This window comes from Camponotus floridanus, unplaced genomic scaffold (assembly GCF_003227725.1).
Source record: "Camponotus floridanus strain SB8 unplaced genomic scaffold, Cflo_v7.5 scaffold12, whole genome shotgun sequence".
NCBI classification, from domain to species: Eukaryota; Metazoa; Arthropoda; class Insecta; order Hymenoptera; family Formicidae; genus Camponotus; species Camponotus floridanus.
Genome location: NW_020229237.1, coordinates 1,608,431 through 1,624,351, shown reverse-complemented (window position 1 = coordinate 1,624,351; position 15,921 = coordinate 1,608,431). Strand labels below are relative to the sequence as shown.

The window sequence follows — 15,921 nt, the reverse complement described above, 5'->3', positions numbered from 1 at the left end:
GTTTAATAATTTATGTACATATAAATCTTTCTAGTAATTAATTCGGAATTAATTGAATCATTGAAAAGACAAAAACATGGGAATATCGTCGTAAATCACTTTCATATACCTATGTGGCAATTGGAAAACAATGTCTGCTATTTCAGTATTTTATACAGAACACATGTAAGCTTTCGAACTAGCCTCACATATTTTGTCACAAGGGTAACCAAGAATCTAATAAGCTGAATACCGCAAAGAGACTCAAATTATTGGAGTGCCACAGAAACGCGCGAACACGGGAATTCGGTATAGGAAACCGCATATTAACATTGTGTTCGGAGAAGTTTCAAAATTCAAATTTATTTTATATACGATGAGAATTTGTCTGGTCGAGCACAAACATTTCTTATTTACATTAATTAATCAAGCCTACAATTTAATAAAATTAATGCTTTGTATCAATTAAACCAAAGTAAAGCATAAGATAACACACAATCAATTTATATAATGTCGCAAATTATGAAATTAAAAAAAGAAATTACATCTTTTAGAATGTAAAATAGATATTTAAAACGATATCAAATATTCTAAATAAATTGTATACGCAACATATAATTTTTTTAAGTGAGACGAAATATTTCAATCCCTATTATTGACTTGAATGAATTAAGATTCTTGAAATTAACTCCACAGCTGAATCAATACGACAAGCAGTAAATAAAACATGGTTTACCATCATAAAAATAAAATTTCATTTTCAACTTGATTTCTGTTCAAGTTTCGTTACCTCGAGGCATCTCATCGCTTTATGCAAACAACACAATACTTGTCAGTGCGACAGCGTAGCCGGAAATAGAAACAGGGAGATAGCTGTTATGGCGTTGGATGGGCTGCTTGAATCTGACTGTTGACTTGGCAAATAGGAAAAGCGTACTGGAGCTTGTGTAATGTTGACCGAGATGTTGGTAAAAGTTATCTGGACAATAGACAAAGATGTTAAACGTTGTCGAATTATATTTACACTCGTCAAGTTTCATACGCTGTATATCACTGTAGCTATTTGATTACTCTGCTTTTAAATATTTTTTATCGGAATCAAACTTAATATTGCAACATTAAAATATATTGACATAATAAATGTATCGTCCTCGCTTTCCAACAGTTGCACATAAGCAACATATGCAAGATCAAAAGTTGTTTCACCTTTACGAAGTACACGTAAAATGTCACGTTTTCAAAGGAAACTGTAACGTGACTCTGAGTAAAAGGGCAAAAGACGTTTCGCGAAATATGAACGTGATAACTTGGGTCGCAAGAGTTCAAAAAGAAGAAATCCTTTAAAGACAGGTGGAAAAAACGCGCTACGACCTCAGCGAAAGAAATTCCTGAGGATTTTAACTGACAGTCTAAGTGATATAATATGCATCTAAGTTATATCGTGCAATTAATATATCTTAACGAAGCAAAACGGATCTTAATAAAAAATACGATTAATTCAAATAATAAAAAATAACCAAAATATACAAAAGGAATAAAAAAACATGTACACTTGATTAAATGATATTGTAATATAAGCTAAAAGATATACTTGAATTTAAGGATCAGAATAAATATTATGGAAAGCAAAGCGAGGTGGAAAGATATTCTCAGCAAAACCAAAAATATAAAATGTTGATCACTGACGTATATATGATTATCGTATTTACTAAAACCAAGTAAATTTTTCGGGTTAACCAAGATCTTTAAATTAAATTTTGGATGCTAGTCTGTACATTTCCGCTCGAATTCCAGTCGAGCGGAAATGTACAGACTAACGGATTTTGAAGAGAGCATCCTATAAAGATACGAAATGGCATTTGACTTAATTTATTTTAGAATATTTACTAGATTATGCTCCCGAGTTATGTGCGTCGTAAGAACCGCAACACGAGCACGAAGAGTGAATGGGGCTCAGAATGGCGTAAAGGGAGAGAAGCTGACAGAGTAATTCGATAAAATTGACCGAGTTATACGCCTGCATGAACGTCGCGTCGGTCCTTTCCCTCTTGTGCTGTCCACACCGCCGTCACACAAATCTAATTCTTGTCCCTGATAACCGAACTTGTGCCACCAATTGCAGAATATTCAGACGGGATTTCATTTCTTTCGAAATTTGCCGTCGTAATCAGATCGCAACTGGAAAAGAACGTGCAGTCTAGAAGCCCAAATCTCATGAAAAGTATGCTGATGTAATAAGTTATTCGCGATTAACAACAGGCAAGTTCTATAAAAAAGTCATTTACAATTCTCATTGATTCAACGAAGTTATCATGCAGTTTGATCGCCATTCGCATAAAAAATTTCTCGAAATTTGCGCATCCAAAAATATTATCGATAATGAGAAATCATTTTAAAAAATTAAGAAACATAAAGTAACGAGAATAATATTCAAAATAGAAGCGATAATAAATAACTACTAATAAATGATTAAATAATTAAATCAAATAAAGAATAAAAACAATTTCGACAAGCAGATATTTTCAAATATATTATATGATATTATATTTCATAAATTATGTTTTAATATGCACTTCACATAATAGGCGGAATGTAATTTAAAAGCGTAATGAAAAAAAATTTTATTGCAGCAAAGGTGTGATATATAAAAGCATAATAGAATAAAAGGTTATCTAAAAGGACGGCATTCTTAACAGAACCACGAAAGCTTTTGTTATTCGCGAAGTTAAAATGTCACGCACGAAGCGCCGTCCGATTACTCCGTGACAGTTTGACATCTCTGTCTACAAAAAAGGTATATATATATCTCCCCTGTTTCCGTATTCTCGGTACTTCGTCACAGATTTACATGTAATTTATGACGAACCGTGTTTCAGAGAGAAGAGAGCAGTGGTAACAAAATTTGTTTCGCCGCTTTATGAAAGTCGGTACGCGTAAGCGAAAGCGAAATAATATAAAGGGGTGAATAAAATTAACTTTCAATAAATGTTAATTCGTATAAAGAAACTTTCAGTGCGAAATTTATACTAACTTTAGCGCAACGAAACATTGCTTCAAATTTCTTTTTTATCGTTTATATAAATTTTAATTAAATTTTCCTAATTTTCTGAAATTTTAATTAAATTTTCCTAATTTTCTGATTTATTAATTATAATATTGTGTGTAACATATCGATAATAAAACAGAGAAGAGCGACAATATATCAGAAATATCGATCAGCTATATCATTCTACTCTGAATACCAAAGGGAAAGCGAATATAATCTAGTCGACACCTCGATAATCAAGTTAAGACTCCTCGTCCCGCAGGGACACATTGCAATATACATACTAGCATGCACACAGAATAGAATATCGCAATTATGTATGCTTAATACAATCTACGACAGCGTTTTAATTTACGTTTACAAAGAGAACGGTTACAAAGAGAGTTTTTCCATCAGAAGCCACATAACAGACTTCTGTTCTTTTTTTTGGCTGTAGTTTTCTTTCTCTCTTAAAAGTATAAATATATACTTGTCTCAATTTAAATACAGAAATTTTTTTAAAAAATAAATTTAAAAAAAAATCGTAGGTACAGAGAACGATGAAAATAATATCCTACTCGTTAAGTTAAAAAAGAGTGCAATATGAAACCCAAGATATAGCTACATAAACATTCATATCGATTTAATGATATATATTCATTATTCGTACCCCTATATTTTTATATCTCATGTAAAAACGTTATTTTGCATGATATTACGTACAATGTTACAGGCTTTTTTATTCGCGTTTTAATATACGTACAAAAAATGAATCGGTTTCATTTACAGTATCTAGACGAATTTGTCGAAAAATTCGCGATTTTTCACGGTAGTTTAACATATTTTCTGCTGACATTCGCTCGGAAAACACGCGACCTTACTGTCGGATCCCAGCAACGCACATTATGCTGCCATATTCTCATCAGCCTCTCTCTACGCATTCGCGTAATTTATGCACTTTAATTAGCCGAGATGCCCGAGGACAGGCAAGCTCTTGCCATTATCGTAACTCCGCCATTTTTGGGGACGCGGAAAAACGACGAAGTTTTGCATTACAAATTTCTCATACTTTTGTCCAACATAAAATTTCTCGTAAAAAGCTACGTATTTGAAATAACAACGCAGTTTCTATCGCGGGAGAAAAAAAGTCGGAGTACAGAGTAAATCGATTTCCAACAAGAATAATTGCAAAAACTATCGCAAAACATTTGTTCTTCTCGTTGAGAAGATATTTCCATCTCCTCGTAGCGTATTACCGGAGTAATCGAATCAATATCTTTCGCGATCGGGTTCCCCGAAATTAACCGACCATTAATTATTATTTGTTATGCCGAGTGTCTGATTTCTGACATCAGTGATATCAATCTCATTAATTTTCTTTCTACCACATAAAAAAATATTTCTATTCTTAGTACAAATTTATCGTCGTTTTATGTATAGTTTTATCGAAGCTTTACTTGTTAACATTTAAATAAATTTTCGCGAGGATAATAAATAATCTCTCAAATTAAAATACAATACATATTGATACAATGTAAATAATCATTGTATCAATATCTATTTTCGTTTCATTTTAGTTGAGTGAATATTCAAAAGAATCCAAATATTTTACACAATTGAGATATAAAGTCATTCTTAAAATAACATTTTTACACGTGCCATCTCCATGAACCAACATTATTCCAATTCATTTATATAAATTGTGTCTACTGACGAATGAAAACTAATAAAATCCAAATAAAAAACGACGAGAGCTACGTATGATAACGATCGACTCGAATGCACTTAAATAGCACATGATAAAAAAAAATCCCATATACGTTCCTCTTCTTCGTACGTATCTTTCAGTTACATTGTCCTGGCAGCTTCACGCACGCGTATAAGTAAGTGAGCTTACCTGAAGCACTGATTTATCGAGTCCCGCGACAAGAGCGGAAGCTGAGGTGGAGGGTGAAGGTGAAGACGAAGCCGAGGAAACGGAGGGACTGCTAGTCGCTACGGGGGTCGACGGTGATGAGGGGGCGGGAGAGGGTGACAGCCCCCGAGAGCCCCCTGCAGCTGCACCCGCCGCCCCCGGTGCTGCGGTGCCTACACTCCTTTCCACTTCTGTAACAGGGAAACAAAACCATATCTCCATTAGAGCGTGGCGCATCGTGTCGTAAAAGTCGGCAGGCCGTATCTCCTGCGGTTGCCCGCCGACGTGACGAAAATTGATGCGCTCTCGGCGCATCGGGAAGCAAAGCGAGCATTCAGACATCAACGATGTTTCCATGCCGCCATATGTGTACATCGAATTATCGATATCATTCGAGCTTAACGTCACTAATGATTCACGACTGCGCGATTAACGAGAGATCACTGACTTGTTGAGTTTCTCATGAAATATTTCCCTTCGTATAATAATACGGGAGTAATCAAATCGATATTTTCCGAGATCGGGCTCCGAAATTAACCAACCGTTAATTATAATTTATTGTCCTAAAGAGATGTAATGATATGTTTATCAGACTTTGTTGATTTTTTTTCTGTCGTATGAAAATACATTTCTGTTCTAAAAATTTAATTCGCCGACGTTGTATTTTTTCTCACGTACGGTGACGGATAATGAGATAGAAAGGACAAGTTCGCTGAAGGAAGATAGAAGCAAGAGCCGAGGCGGAATGTTTCGAGGCACGTACCGAAGGATGCACGGTCAATTCATTGAATAGGAAAGTAATTTTCATAGTTTATAAGTTTACTCGTTTCATTCTCTCTCGGATCGAGTCGGGGCGAGGCTATGGCATATCCCAGGTGGAACCTTACGCTAGGGTCGTCGAAGACGAGCTTAATGCTCGTCTCTAATGTAATTGAAAACTTTCGTAAACGCTTTTTCGTACCCCTCGATTTGTAACGCTCGTCTACTAGCGCTTAAACGTTACTTAGAAACGCATTGCGCGCCACTTACAATCAATAATGATATAAAACTCTGCTCTTTTTCTATCTTATAAACATTAATGTATCCCATATGTACAGAAATACAAACGGGATACATAATGTATATACATATTGTTGTTTCGATAAAGAGTAAATTAATAAATTAATAACATTTAACGATTATTAATTATTAATAATTAATAATAAGTAATAGTACAACTGTAATTACATCTGTTGTAATAATACAATATCGTGAGCAGAAATGTTTATATTATCGATTGGCAATAATTAATATTAATTGCACACATTAAAGTTTCTACAGTTATTTTTTATTATGTTAGAATAAAAAATTTTATATTTTTACATTGCATAAATATGCATTTTAATATTTTATATCATATGACTGCATTGGCAATCAGTAAATCGAGCTTGTAAACATTTTCAAACATTTCCGTTTGGTTCATTAATCTCAGTAATTAACCATGTAATTTACTGTTGTAATATATTATTGCTGTTATACATTCGTATAGCAAATACGAGTTACAGCAATATACAATAATAGTTACATGTTTATTTACTGTTTAACGAATTAAAATAAAAATTTTTAATAACTTTATAATTTCGCTTGACTATAATCCCAAGGATTATTATAAAATATATATTCTATTCGATATATACTATAAGAATAAATTACTCATATATTATTTTTTCTTTTTAAATCCAATGCAGAACAATTTTGCACATAGCGAGAAACATTTAATAGTTAAAATTAATTTATATTTCGATATATGATTCACATATTATCATCAATTAGTATGTGTGTATTAATAAACCAGTTATAGCACACACAATCATTTTAATACAATATTATAAATTAGTTGAAGTAATAAGGATTACAATACTTGCTTTCAGACAAACATACCGCAAACATACCGCTGGAATCCTCTCTAGTTACCTTACAGTTAATCATTTATTTGTACAGCTATGCAAGCGCGATGTTCTCATTTACTCGATAAGAATAGTACTAAACACTGCGTAAAATTAGCAAGGAAATTACTTCCACAGTATGCTTTAAGTACTTGTACTCATATACCTGAGAGAAAAAAAAATCGTCAAAGATCTTCCGTATTTATATGGTATGCTAATATGAAGAAACATATAAAAAATTAATCTCATTGATGCTTAGAAATTATAGATTGATGTTATTCGAACGTATTAATTTCTATACATATTAATGCACACTTCACAATGTGTAATTTATAATTTAATTTTGTTGGCAAAAATTTGCAATCAAGAAAATTATTTATTACATATAATAAAAATTCATTTATTAATTACAAAGTTGAAATATGCTTGAAAATAACCTATATATATAATAATAGCACAAAAATCGCTAGAAATATCATAAACATTAATTTCGATAAGATACTACGAAAAATATTTTTACAGTTTCGTCTAGCATCGGTATCTAAATATTGCATCGAGCACAAGAGAGATATGTATACTTTCCACAATAAATTCTAAACGTGCCGCAATTCAAAGAACTCGCAGTCTCCAGAGATTATAAATTATGCGCACAATCGTCTCAGTTCAGTTTTAAAGAAGCTATTATATTTTTATTTCCGGACTTTTTTGCCTAAACTAGTATCAGCGAGCATTATCTTAACAACTGGTCCTGCTATCTTTTCATTACTGAATTTTATATATCGTTATATTATCTAGAATCGGGACAAAAAGAAAAATGTCAAAAAAAAAAGACCAAACGACGAGCAATGTTGGCACGAGAGAACAGTTGCTCGCGTAATTATTCACAAACCGCGAAACTTTCGTCGGCAAAGAATTTTTCCGACTTTGACGATATTTCTTAACGCATTTGCTAAACTTCGAGGACAATCTATACGTTTACAATAAAGTACTTTGTCGTCGGAGCGATGAGAAACCGGTGGGCTACGGGCAGTTCTGCTAATTCAAAGGGAAAGCAGTTATGCAAACGTACCGCGAGACATTCACCGTGAACTCTCACAAGGATACCGTTCACCTTCTGAAGCTCAAATTTCTTCGCGTCCCATCTCGTCCGCTCGAGCAAATTGTGTGCATACAATTTGCGAAGTTGAGAACTGTGAAATCTCGGCCGAAGCAGCCCGACTGCTACGAGGAAGATAGCTACCTCAATTTAAAGACTACTTTACGTAGTTATGCGCAGGACGAATTAAAGTAAGGAAATCGTGTTATTTAAACGCAAAATATATGAACGAAAGTAAAATGTTTACAGTGATGTTTACAGTGATATTATGTGATAAGTATAAAGACAGAAAATGTAGAAATGTAATAAATTTTGTTGTTGCAGAAAGTTGAGTACATTGATATTTAAATAAATAAAAGTAATTATTATATTAGTATAAAGTAGTTAAATATAATTAACTATTTTTCTATTTGTTAAAAAATTGATTTAAAATTTCATGGTTTACATTATTCATCATATAAAAAAATTTAAATATATAGAATTGAAGGAAAATCGGGCGGAGGTTACACAATATATTACTAAATAATCATATGCTTTAAGTTAAAATGTGCAAATACACATGTATTTTGGCTGAATTTCCCATAACCAAAGAATAGAAACTTAATATAGATAAGACACAAGATTCGGCGCATAAACCACAGAATGTTTACAAAGTTCTATCATAAGTTGTCGCAACCTCTAAGTCTCGTGTACGCAAGGAATTACATAATCTCCATGGCGGTTGGATAAGTTACGATATACGCTAAATACATAATAAGCATGACGGTGCATATCTTGCTTCCTTCCGTCTTATCAGATTAAAGTAAGCAAGAGCGAATTCCTAGTCAAGAGAATTGATCTAAACTTCTTCGCAAATATCATGGAAGATATATTTTACAAGAAGTAATTAAAAACGACCACACTGGCAAATTTTTATTAAAGTGAATCACGACGTTTCGACCATGGTTTTGGTCCTTTTCGAGTGAAAATAATTTAGTTAACTATTCTATCGTGAGAAATAAGGAAATCACTTTGTCAGGATTGTCATGTCAACCGTCTCCATCAACACACAGAAAAAGACAGTCTTTCTCTGTGTGTTGATGGAGACGGTTGGCATGACAATCTTGACGAAGTGATTTCCTTATTTCTCACGATAGAATAGTTAACTAAATTATTTTCACTCGAAAAGGACCAAAACCATGGTCGAAACGTCGTGATTCACTTTAATAAAAATTTGCCAGTGTGGTCGTTTTTAATTACTTCTTCTATTTTATTTACTGGCGATCTTCAAGAGTTTAATGTTATAATTTTACATATTTTATATGTAGAATTATATATTATTATATATTATATATGAGATATATACGAAATTATACATGAGATTTTATTTTAAAATAATATTGCTTTCTCTCATGTCTTTTACAATATTAATTTATTTACGGATGTTTCTTTTCCAGTTGTATTTTAAATAATCTTCGGTACAAAAATGAATTATGACAACGACAAGCTGTCACAAGTCACAAAGTCAACACGAGTCGTAAAGTAATATAAAATTATAGAATTTTATAAATTGTCTTGAAACGATAATGAAAATTATAAATATTTTTTTTAATAATATAAAATACAAATTTTTCCATTTTCTCTATATAAAAATTCTATTTTAAATAAATTTGAAATAATGTATTTTTATTCTCAGCTGCATCATTGAAAAGCTTGATATTTTTGCAGAATATTTAAAATTCAAAAGAGAAGTCGTATTTATTCCCCTACTAATTTAGACAGCATAACGCAAATGATACTTCCCGATGCTGCATGGTCTGAAAGAAAGTGGTTCTTGAAGAGGGCATTCGTAACACTTGTCGCTGCAGCAGCTGCTAGGAGCGAGTTATTATTCTCGTAATAATGGCAACGAGGGTAGAAACGTTTTCGATACCACACGATGAGCATTACTCAAAACGCGTATCAAAAATAACAAAATACGCACGTACAAAAATTAATAGAAATTTTTTCTGACTACAATGAAAAAAATAAAATATGTTTCATAAAATATATTTTCATTAAACAATAAAAGAACAAATTCAACGAAAATGCATTCGTAGCAAAATTGAAAATGTAAAGCATTATCGTTTATTTTGGAATATACAAAACAAGATCATATATTAATTCACGCATTATCATTTATCTTGAAATATACGAAACAAGAATCACACATTAATTTTCCATTCAAAAACAACAAAAATTGCAGCCGAGAATGAATATGTATAATCTGAACATGAAAAAACTTAATATAAACCAACAAAACCACTAGAAACTCGGTGAACACGAAACATGTTTAATAAAGTGTATAAGATAATAAATGATGTGCGTGGATCAAACGATAAATCTTTGTGCGTGACAGCGATGTCTTATCAAAAGGGAGCTTTATATATGTGCTTTATATATGTGATATATGATCCTCCTTTACGAAAAAAATGTCTTGTTCGATTATGAGGTTAACTGTAACATATCGATTAGATAAAGCGTTACAAACCTTGTACTAGATTTATTCAATCTGAAGAAAATGGAAATATAATCTTACCCTGATCAATAGTTAAGCCAGATTTCAAAGCTTAACGAGACTTATAGAGTTCTTTCATTTGCTTTCTTAGAATAAGGTTAGTGAAGTAATCTAGATTAAAGACTCGTCCATTGACTTCGCTTTCATTCAATTCAACTCTATCAAATCTCATTTTGATCTTCGTCAGAATCCAGCGATTATTTTCCCTAATCATTAATCTTTGCGTAGGGTTTCTAATTTTAACATCATCCTTTTTCTCTCCCTATGTGCATAATTCCATTTATATCCATTCGCATAACGCAAACTTCGCAAATATAACTCATCTCGTAGGATAAACATGAATATACCCTTAAAAGTACGCAAGTTTTCTGTAAAACGCGCGAGAAAAATATCTAACATGCACTTTATTCGGTAATCTCAAAAAAAAAGTTATGAATACTTTGTTATTTTACGTAATCAAACTTTTAAAGCCCCGTGATATATACGTCAAGATTCTAAAAAATAAAATTTAGAGGCAGATCTCTCTACGCGAGGTGGTGGTAACATTCCCGTGCATTAATGTATTTACGATTCTAACAACGAAAGGAAAGAGTATAGCAGCGTGACGCCAACGTTTTCGGAATGGTGGAAAATCTCGCGGCGCACGGGAGAGTACACGATTTATCCCTTATGCAGTAAACGAGGGACGATCCGGCTCAGACCGTCGCCGTTGAAGTAGAAATCCCTTGTTAGCAGGCTGTGTAGCGAGGCAAGGTGAGACGAGACGAGACGAGGCGAGTGCCGCCGCGAAATGACCCCCGCCGTGAAAAATAGGACGAATTTACAGCGGGAAGCATCAATTCTCTTCGTGGCAGCAGTTTTATTCCGGCAAGGCCGACGGGGAAACGAAAGCACACGGGATACTTTGGTCCCTTTCTCCCGGCACTCCGGAGGTGAAAAATAGGAAAGGCGCGTTGCGAGCACGGCTTAAGCGTTCGTCTGTCCGCCTGTCTTCCAGGGATAAGTGATGTGACAGTACAACGGAGATGCGCGAAGGGAAAAGCAGCATGGTGAGAGGGCAGTCGTATAGCAGCAACACAAGGGGGAAGAAGCGAGGATGGGCCGTGAATGAGAGTGATGGATTGCACGCCGCCATCCACTGACACTCTTCCACCAAAGGGCAGGTCGCTCATTGTACCGCAGAAACCGGAAACCCACAACTTGTGCCGTCTACATTTCCGGTCGACTGAACGGCGATACGATCTAACGCGAATCCGTGTCTTTTCTATTGAAGACACAGAGCACAGGTCTTCGACCGAGTGCGCTCGACATGAAGCGGATTGCATAAGTCTGAGTTCATAATTCGTTCCTCTTTAGATTATTCATAGCCATAAGCCAAGAATCTGTGAAAATTTATCCAATTGTAAGATGACTTTATACAAAATGCACGTTTATTATAAAATTTAATAGGATTCACTTATAATAATAATTTAATAATACATATCTTTCCGAAGTTGTCTGCTTAATTTTATAATGCAAATCAATTTTTGAAATTAAAATTTCAGCTTTAGATATAGATAAATTATTACATATTCATTAGTGACAACTGTATGAAAAGGAAAAAACTCAGGTCATCAAAAATATAATTATTTTAATTTATATATATACTTTACTTTTAAAATATAAGTATGCTTTCACTTGATGAATAGAAAAACATTTTTTCGAAAATAAATTATTCTCATTTATCTGAAGAGATATTGAAGTAGTTATAATGAAATCAAAACTCGCGATATATATTAAAAGTTAAATTTTAATTTTCTGTTCCGCTGCATAAATAAATATCATCAAACTTATACTGCAATAACTTAAATAAACTCATCGACAAACAAATTCTATAGTTGAAAGAGGAAGCATTTTGTAATTTTATGTAACGCATAGAAGAGAAATAAAACCAGAAAAATAAATATTAGCCGCTTACAAAAGGAAGTATTATGGAATTGTTAGTACTTGACAGTATTGTTAATGATAAAAATAAATGATGAACTTAGAGAGAGGCGGAAGGAAAAAATGAAAAATGAAATATCCTAAAAAGAAATCCTGAGAAAGCATTGTTGTATTCCATGCCATCTTGCTAATTATAGCTTGTAACTTAATTCGAGACAGTGAATAAGAAAAGTCGAATAAGAAAAAAACGAAATATTAGAATAATTGCAAATGCTAAGAATATCTCGATGTTTAAATATTTTATAATTCACATAAGTACACCGAAAGTGTAACAAAATGCAAGATTTTATTTTTATAAATGATACGAAATAAATTTAAATTCATTTAGGAATAGAAATCTCTACTAAGAAACTGTTTGAAAGAAACTTATCATTGAATTCATTTCACAAATATAATAATACTTGACTTGAAATAAAGCATTTCATCTTAATTACTATACAAACGAAAATTATTATCCGGCTTAATTAAACGAATGATAATATGATGTAATATACAGACAACTTGATTTAAATTATTATTAAATTGAAATAATAGGCAAACTACTGAATACACGAATAAATACATTGCAGTTGTTATAAAATGCATAAATTTTGATTTATCCCTATTAGCCGCATGAGGAGAATGTTGTGAGCATGTGTAATAATTAAAACTGTGTCTACTACACGTGTGTCTGGTTTGAAAAATTATTATCCGGAATCCAAATGGAAGCTCATCACAAGGCTGAAACAAACATGCATATTAATAGACACCGCGGATTATCGTGACAGCGGTACACGACGACTGAATCGATAAAACATGCATGAATGACGCATCAGCATCCGAATTAGAAGATTTAGGAAAATACAAATAAAACGGGGAAAGATTCTTTTTGTATCCTGATGATTAAAGAGCTAAAATTGTTTTTGTTATATTATATGCATAGAAAAAAAAACTTAATATTGTATGAAACAAAAAGAAAGACAGAGAAAATATTTTTAATATTAAAATTTTCCTATTATTTATTAATCAAATTTGATTTAATGATTATATGCATATATAAATTAATTCAATAAATAAGTAAACGTTATGTATAATTTTTATGATAAATTATTTGAATGAAAAGTTAAATCTCAATTTGTGATAAAATACGATTTAAATAATTTCCATAACTACAACTGAGCTTGATATTGAATTTCGTTATTAAGGACCATAATAAATTCGCGAAAGTTTCGTAAACGTGATAACAGCTAATATAATAACTAATTTAATCGAGTGTATAGACGAGATCTGTTTCCGGCTTCAATAAAGATCGTTAAGTATTCCGGCGATGGTAGAAAAAAGGAAATACTGATGCCCCCTCCCTGTGGAACCATCACAGCAAAGGACGAATTAATCTGGCTTCACGAAGAGGGGCCTTTTCTGCCCCACGTTTTCGATGTAATTGAATCTCTCGTCTTTGCCAAGGCAATTGTACCGTTCCCCTCTCCCCGACAATCTAGGGCTGCTCTCTTACCGCGAGAAATTAATCTTCTCTTCCGCGGGAGCGATTCCACGATCGTCGAGAAAAAAACAAAAGTAATAGAGATCTATAATTCGGACCTGAATCCAGCACGAACACGAGTTCTTTCGCCGCGTGTCGATACCGATAAAAGATGAATTCATCGCAAACGATTTGCTGAACAATTAATGTTAATCTTGCAATCTTACAAAGAGCACTTACAGTCAAAAACTGTAATCGCCACTCTTATTATTTGAGAGTACACAAATTTCAAAGTAAGAAAATTCAGCAAGAATGAGGAAATTCATATTTTGCGTGTGTCATCGAATAAATCAGGATATTATATAAAATATTCTGATATTATATAAAAAATTCATTTTCTCACATACCTATTTTATGTTATATTTAATTAAATTATTTCTACTATCTGTACTATTTTTGCGATTAAAAAATAATGCAATATAATACACAATATATAATGCATTTTACGATACATGTACATGTAGTGATGGCATCATCATGATTTTCTGTATTTTTTATGTACAACATATATTGAAAATATGTTTTTATACAATATGACAATTTTATTGGAAAAAAATGTGCCCAAATTTATGTAAACGGTATGCGGAAATATGTTATGTATACTGATATAATGTAATCAATTAAATTTTGATTATCGTTATATAATCTCCCAAGAAAATATTTGTCATATCTGATAAAGAGATCGTGGGTGGTAACGCCGACGTAATGCCGGATAAAGAGAAGGGCAACAACCAAACTCCATTAAATCTTATCATATTAGAATAATAGGATTGCTTTTATTATAGTCTTCTCGAACAAGGATTTCTGTTTATCAGCTCAAAACACTCCTTGCTCATTCTTGCAGCTCGTCCGACAGAAAAGATCGAAGATGATGACGAAGAGAGGAAAAGAGAATGTGGCGAGGGGGACGGAGGGGGAGAAAAATTACTTTCGCAGCGAAACGTGACGGCAATACTAGAGTGAAGATTGCAAAATTGCGAACCACGCTTAAATATTAGATGCCATGTAAACGAAATTTTATCGACAGCTGGGCGCTCTTCGCTCACGATGCCAGAGTAACGCGGGTACTTTCTTCGAGACAAATTATAGGACCATGATTGAACATTACGGCCCTTGAAATTGGCTAGACTTCATTAAAATATCTCAGATGCATGTATGCGATAATACTGTGGGATCGAATAATTATAATAATAATAGTGCCGGATCGAAATTTCTAATTTGCAAACATAATTTGAGATATATCCGTGAAACAATTTAGACTTATTCTCATAGGATTCTTGATACTACGCAAAGCTTGTGAGAAATTTCAGAGAGAAGTATGTCGGCATTATGAAATAAATCGCCAGTCGTGCTCAAAAATATTTTCTTCCTCTTTCCTCGAAAAAGAATATAAATCATGCGCTTACAGAAGTGGTCCGTAGCCACGAAGGTTCTCTTGTAAAGAAGATTACGCTGCCAAGGACTTTCCTCATTTTTCCCCGCGACGATCCAAATTAACATATTCATAAGATATTTATCAAGGATTCTCTTTGACGCCTGCGTTACTTAAACATGTCGCTGGGCAACAGAATTTTTTCTTTATTTGACTCCATAAAAATTCAGTGTCCTGTCACCGACGCTCCTAAAGGGACAAAGCTTGTGTAAATAAATCAATCTGAGTAATAAAGTATCATAAAGAGTAAACATTTTTTATCCGTATAAACTCTTCTTACATGGAAACAGTGCTCGCGTTTGAAACTACTATTTATTAAATGATGATTTAGAATGATAAATGCGTTTCTAATTTTTCGTAATTTTATTCATTATAATTAAGTCTTTAATCAGACGCAATCGTTATTATATACGTACTAATATCTCACATACATGTACACTGTATATAACTTAGCCGCCAACTACTTGCGCTGCATCAATAATCCCTGGAAGGGCTTAGCTGATCAGCTGAG

The 15,921-nt window shown here is 33.0% G+C and overlaps 1 protein-coding gene across 9 annotated transcripts in view; it reads right to left on the bottom strand.

Moving 5' to 3' along the window:
• Positions 1–15,921, bottom strand: part of LOC105258998 (dystrophin, isoforms A/C/F/G/H) — a 426,695-nt gene that overhangs the window by 330,134 nt on the left and 80,640 nt on the right. For all 9 annotated transcript variants that reach the window (XM_011270646.3, XM_011270641.3, XM_011270647.3 and 6 more), the window contains one exon: positions 4,902–5,110. In XM_011270646.3, coding sequence (XP_011268948.1) covers positions 4,902–5,110 — 209 coding nt within the window. The remainder of the gene's footprint in view (positions 1–4,901; positions 5,111–15,921) is intronic.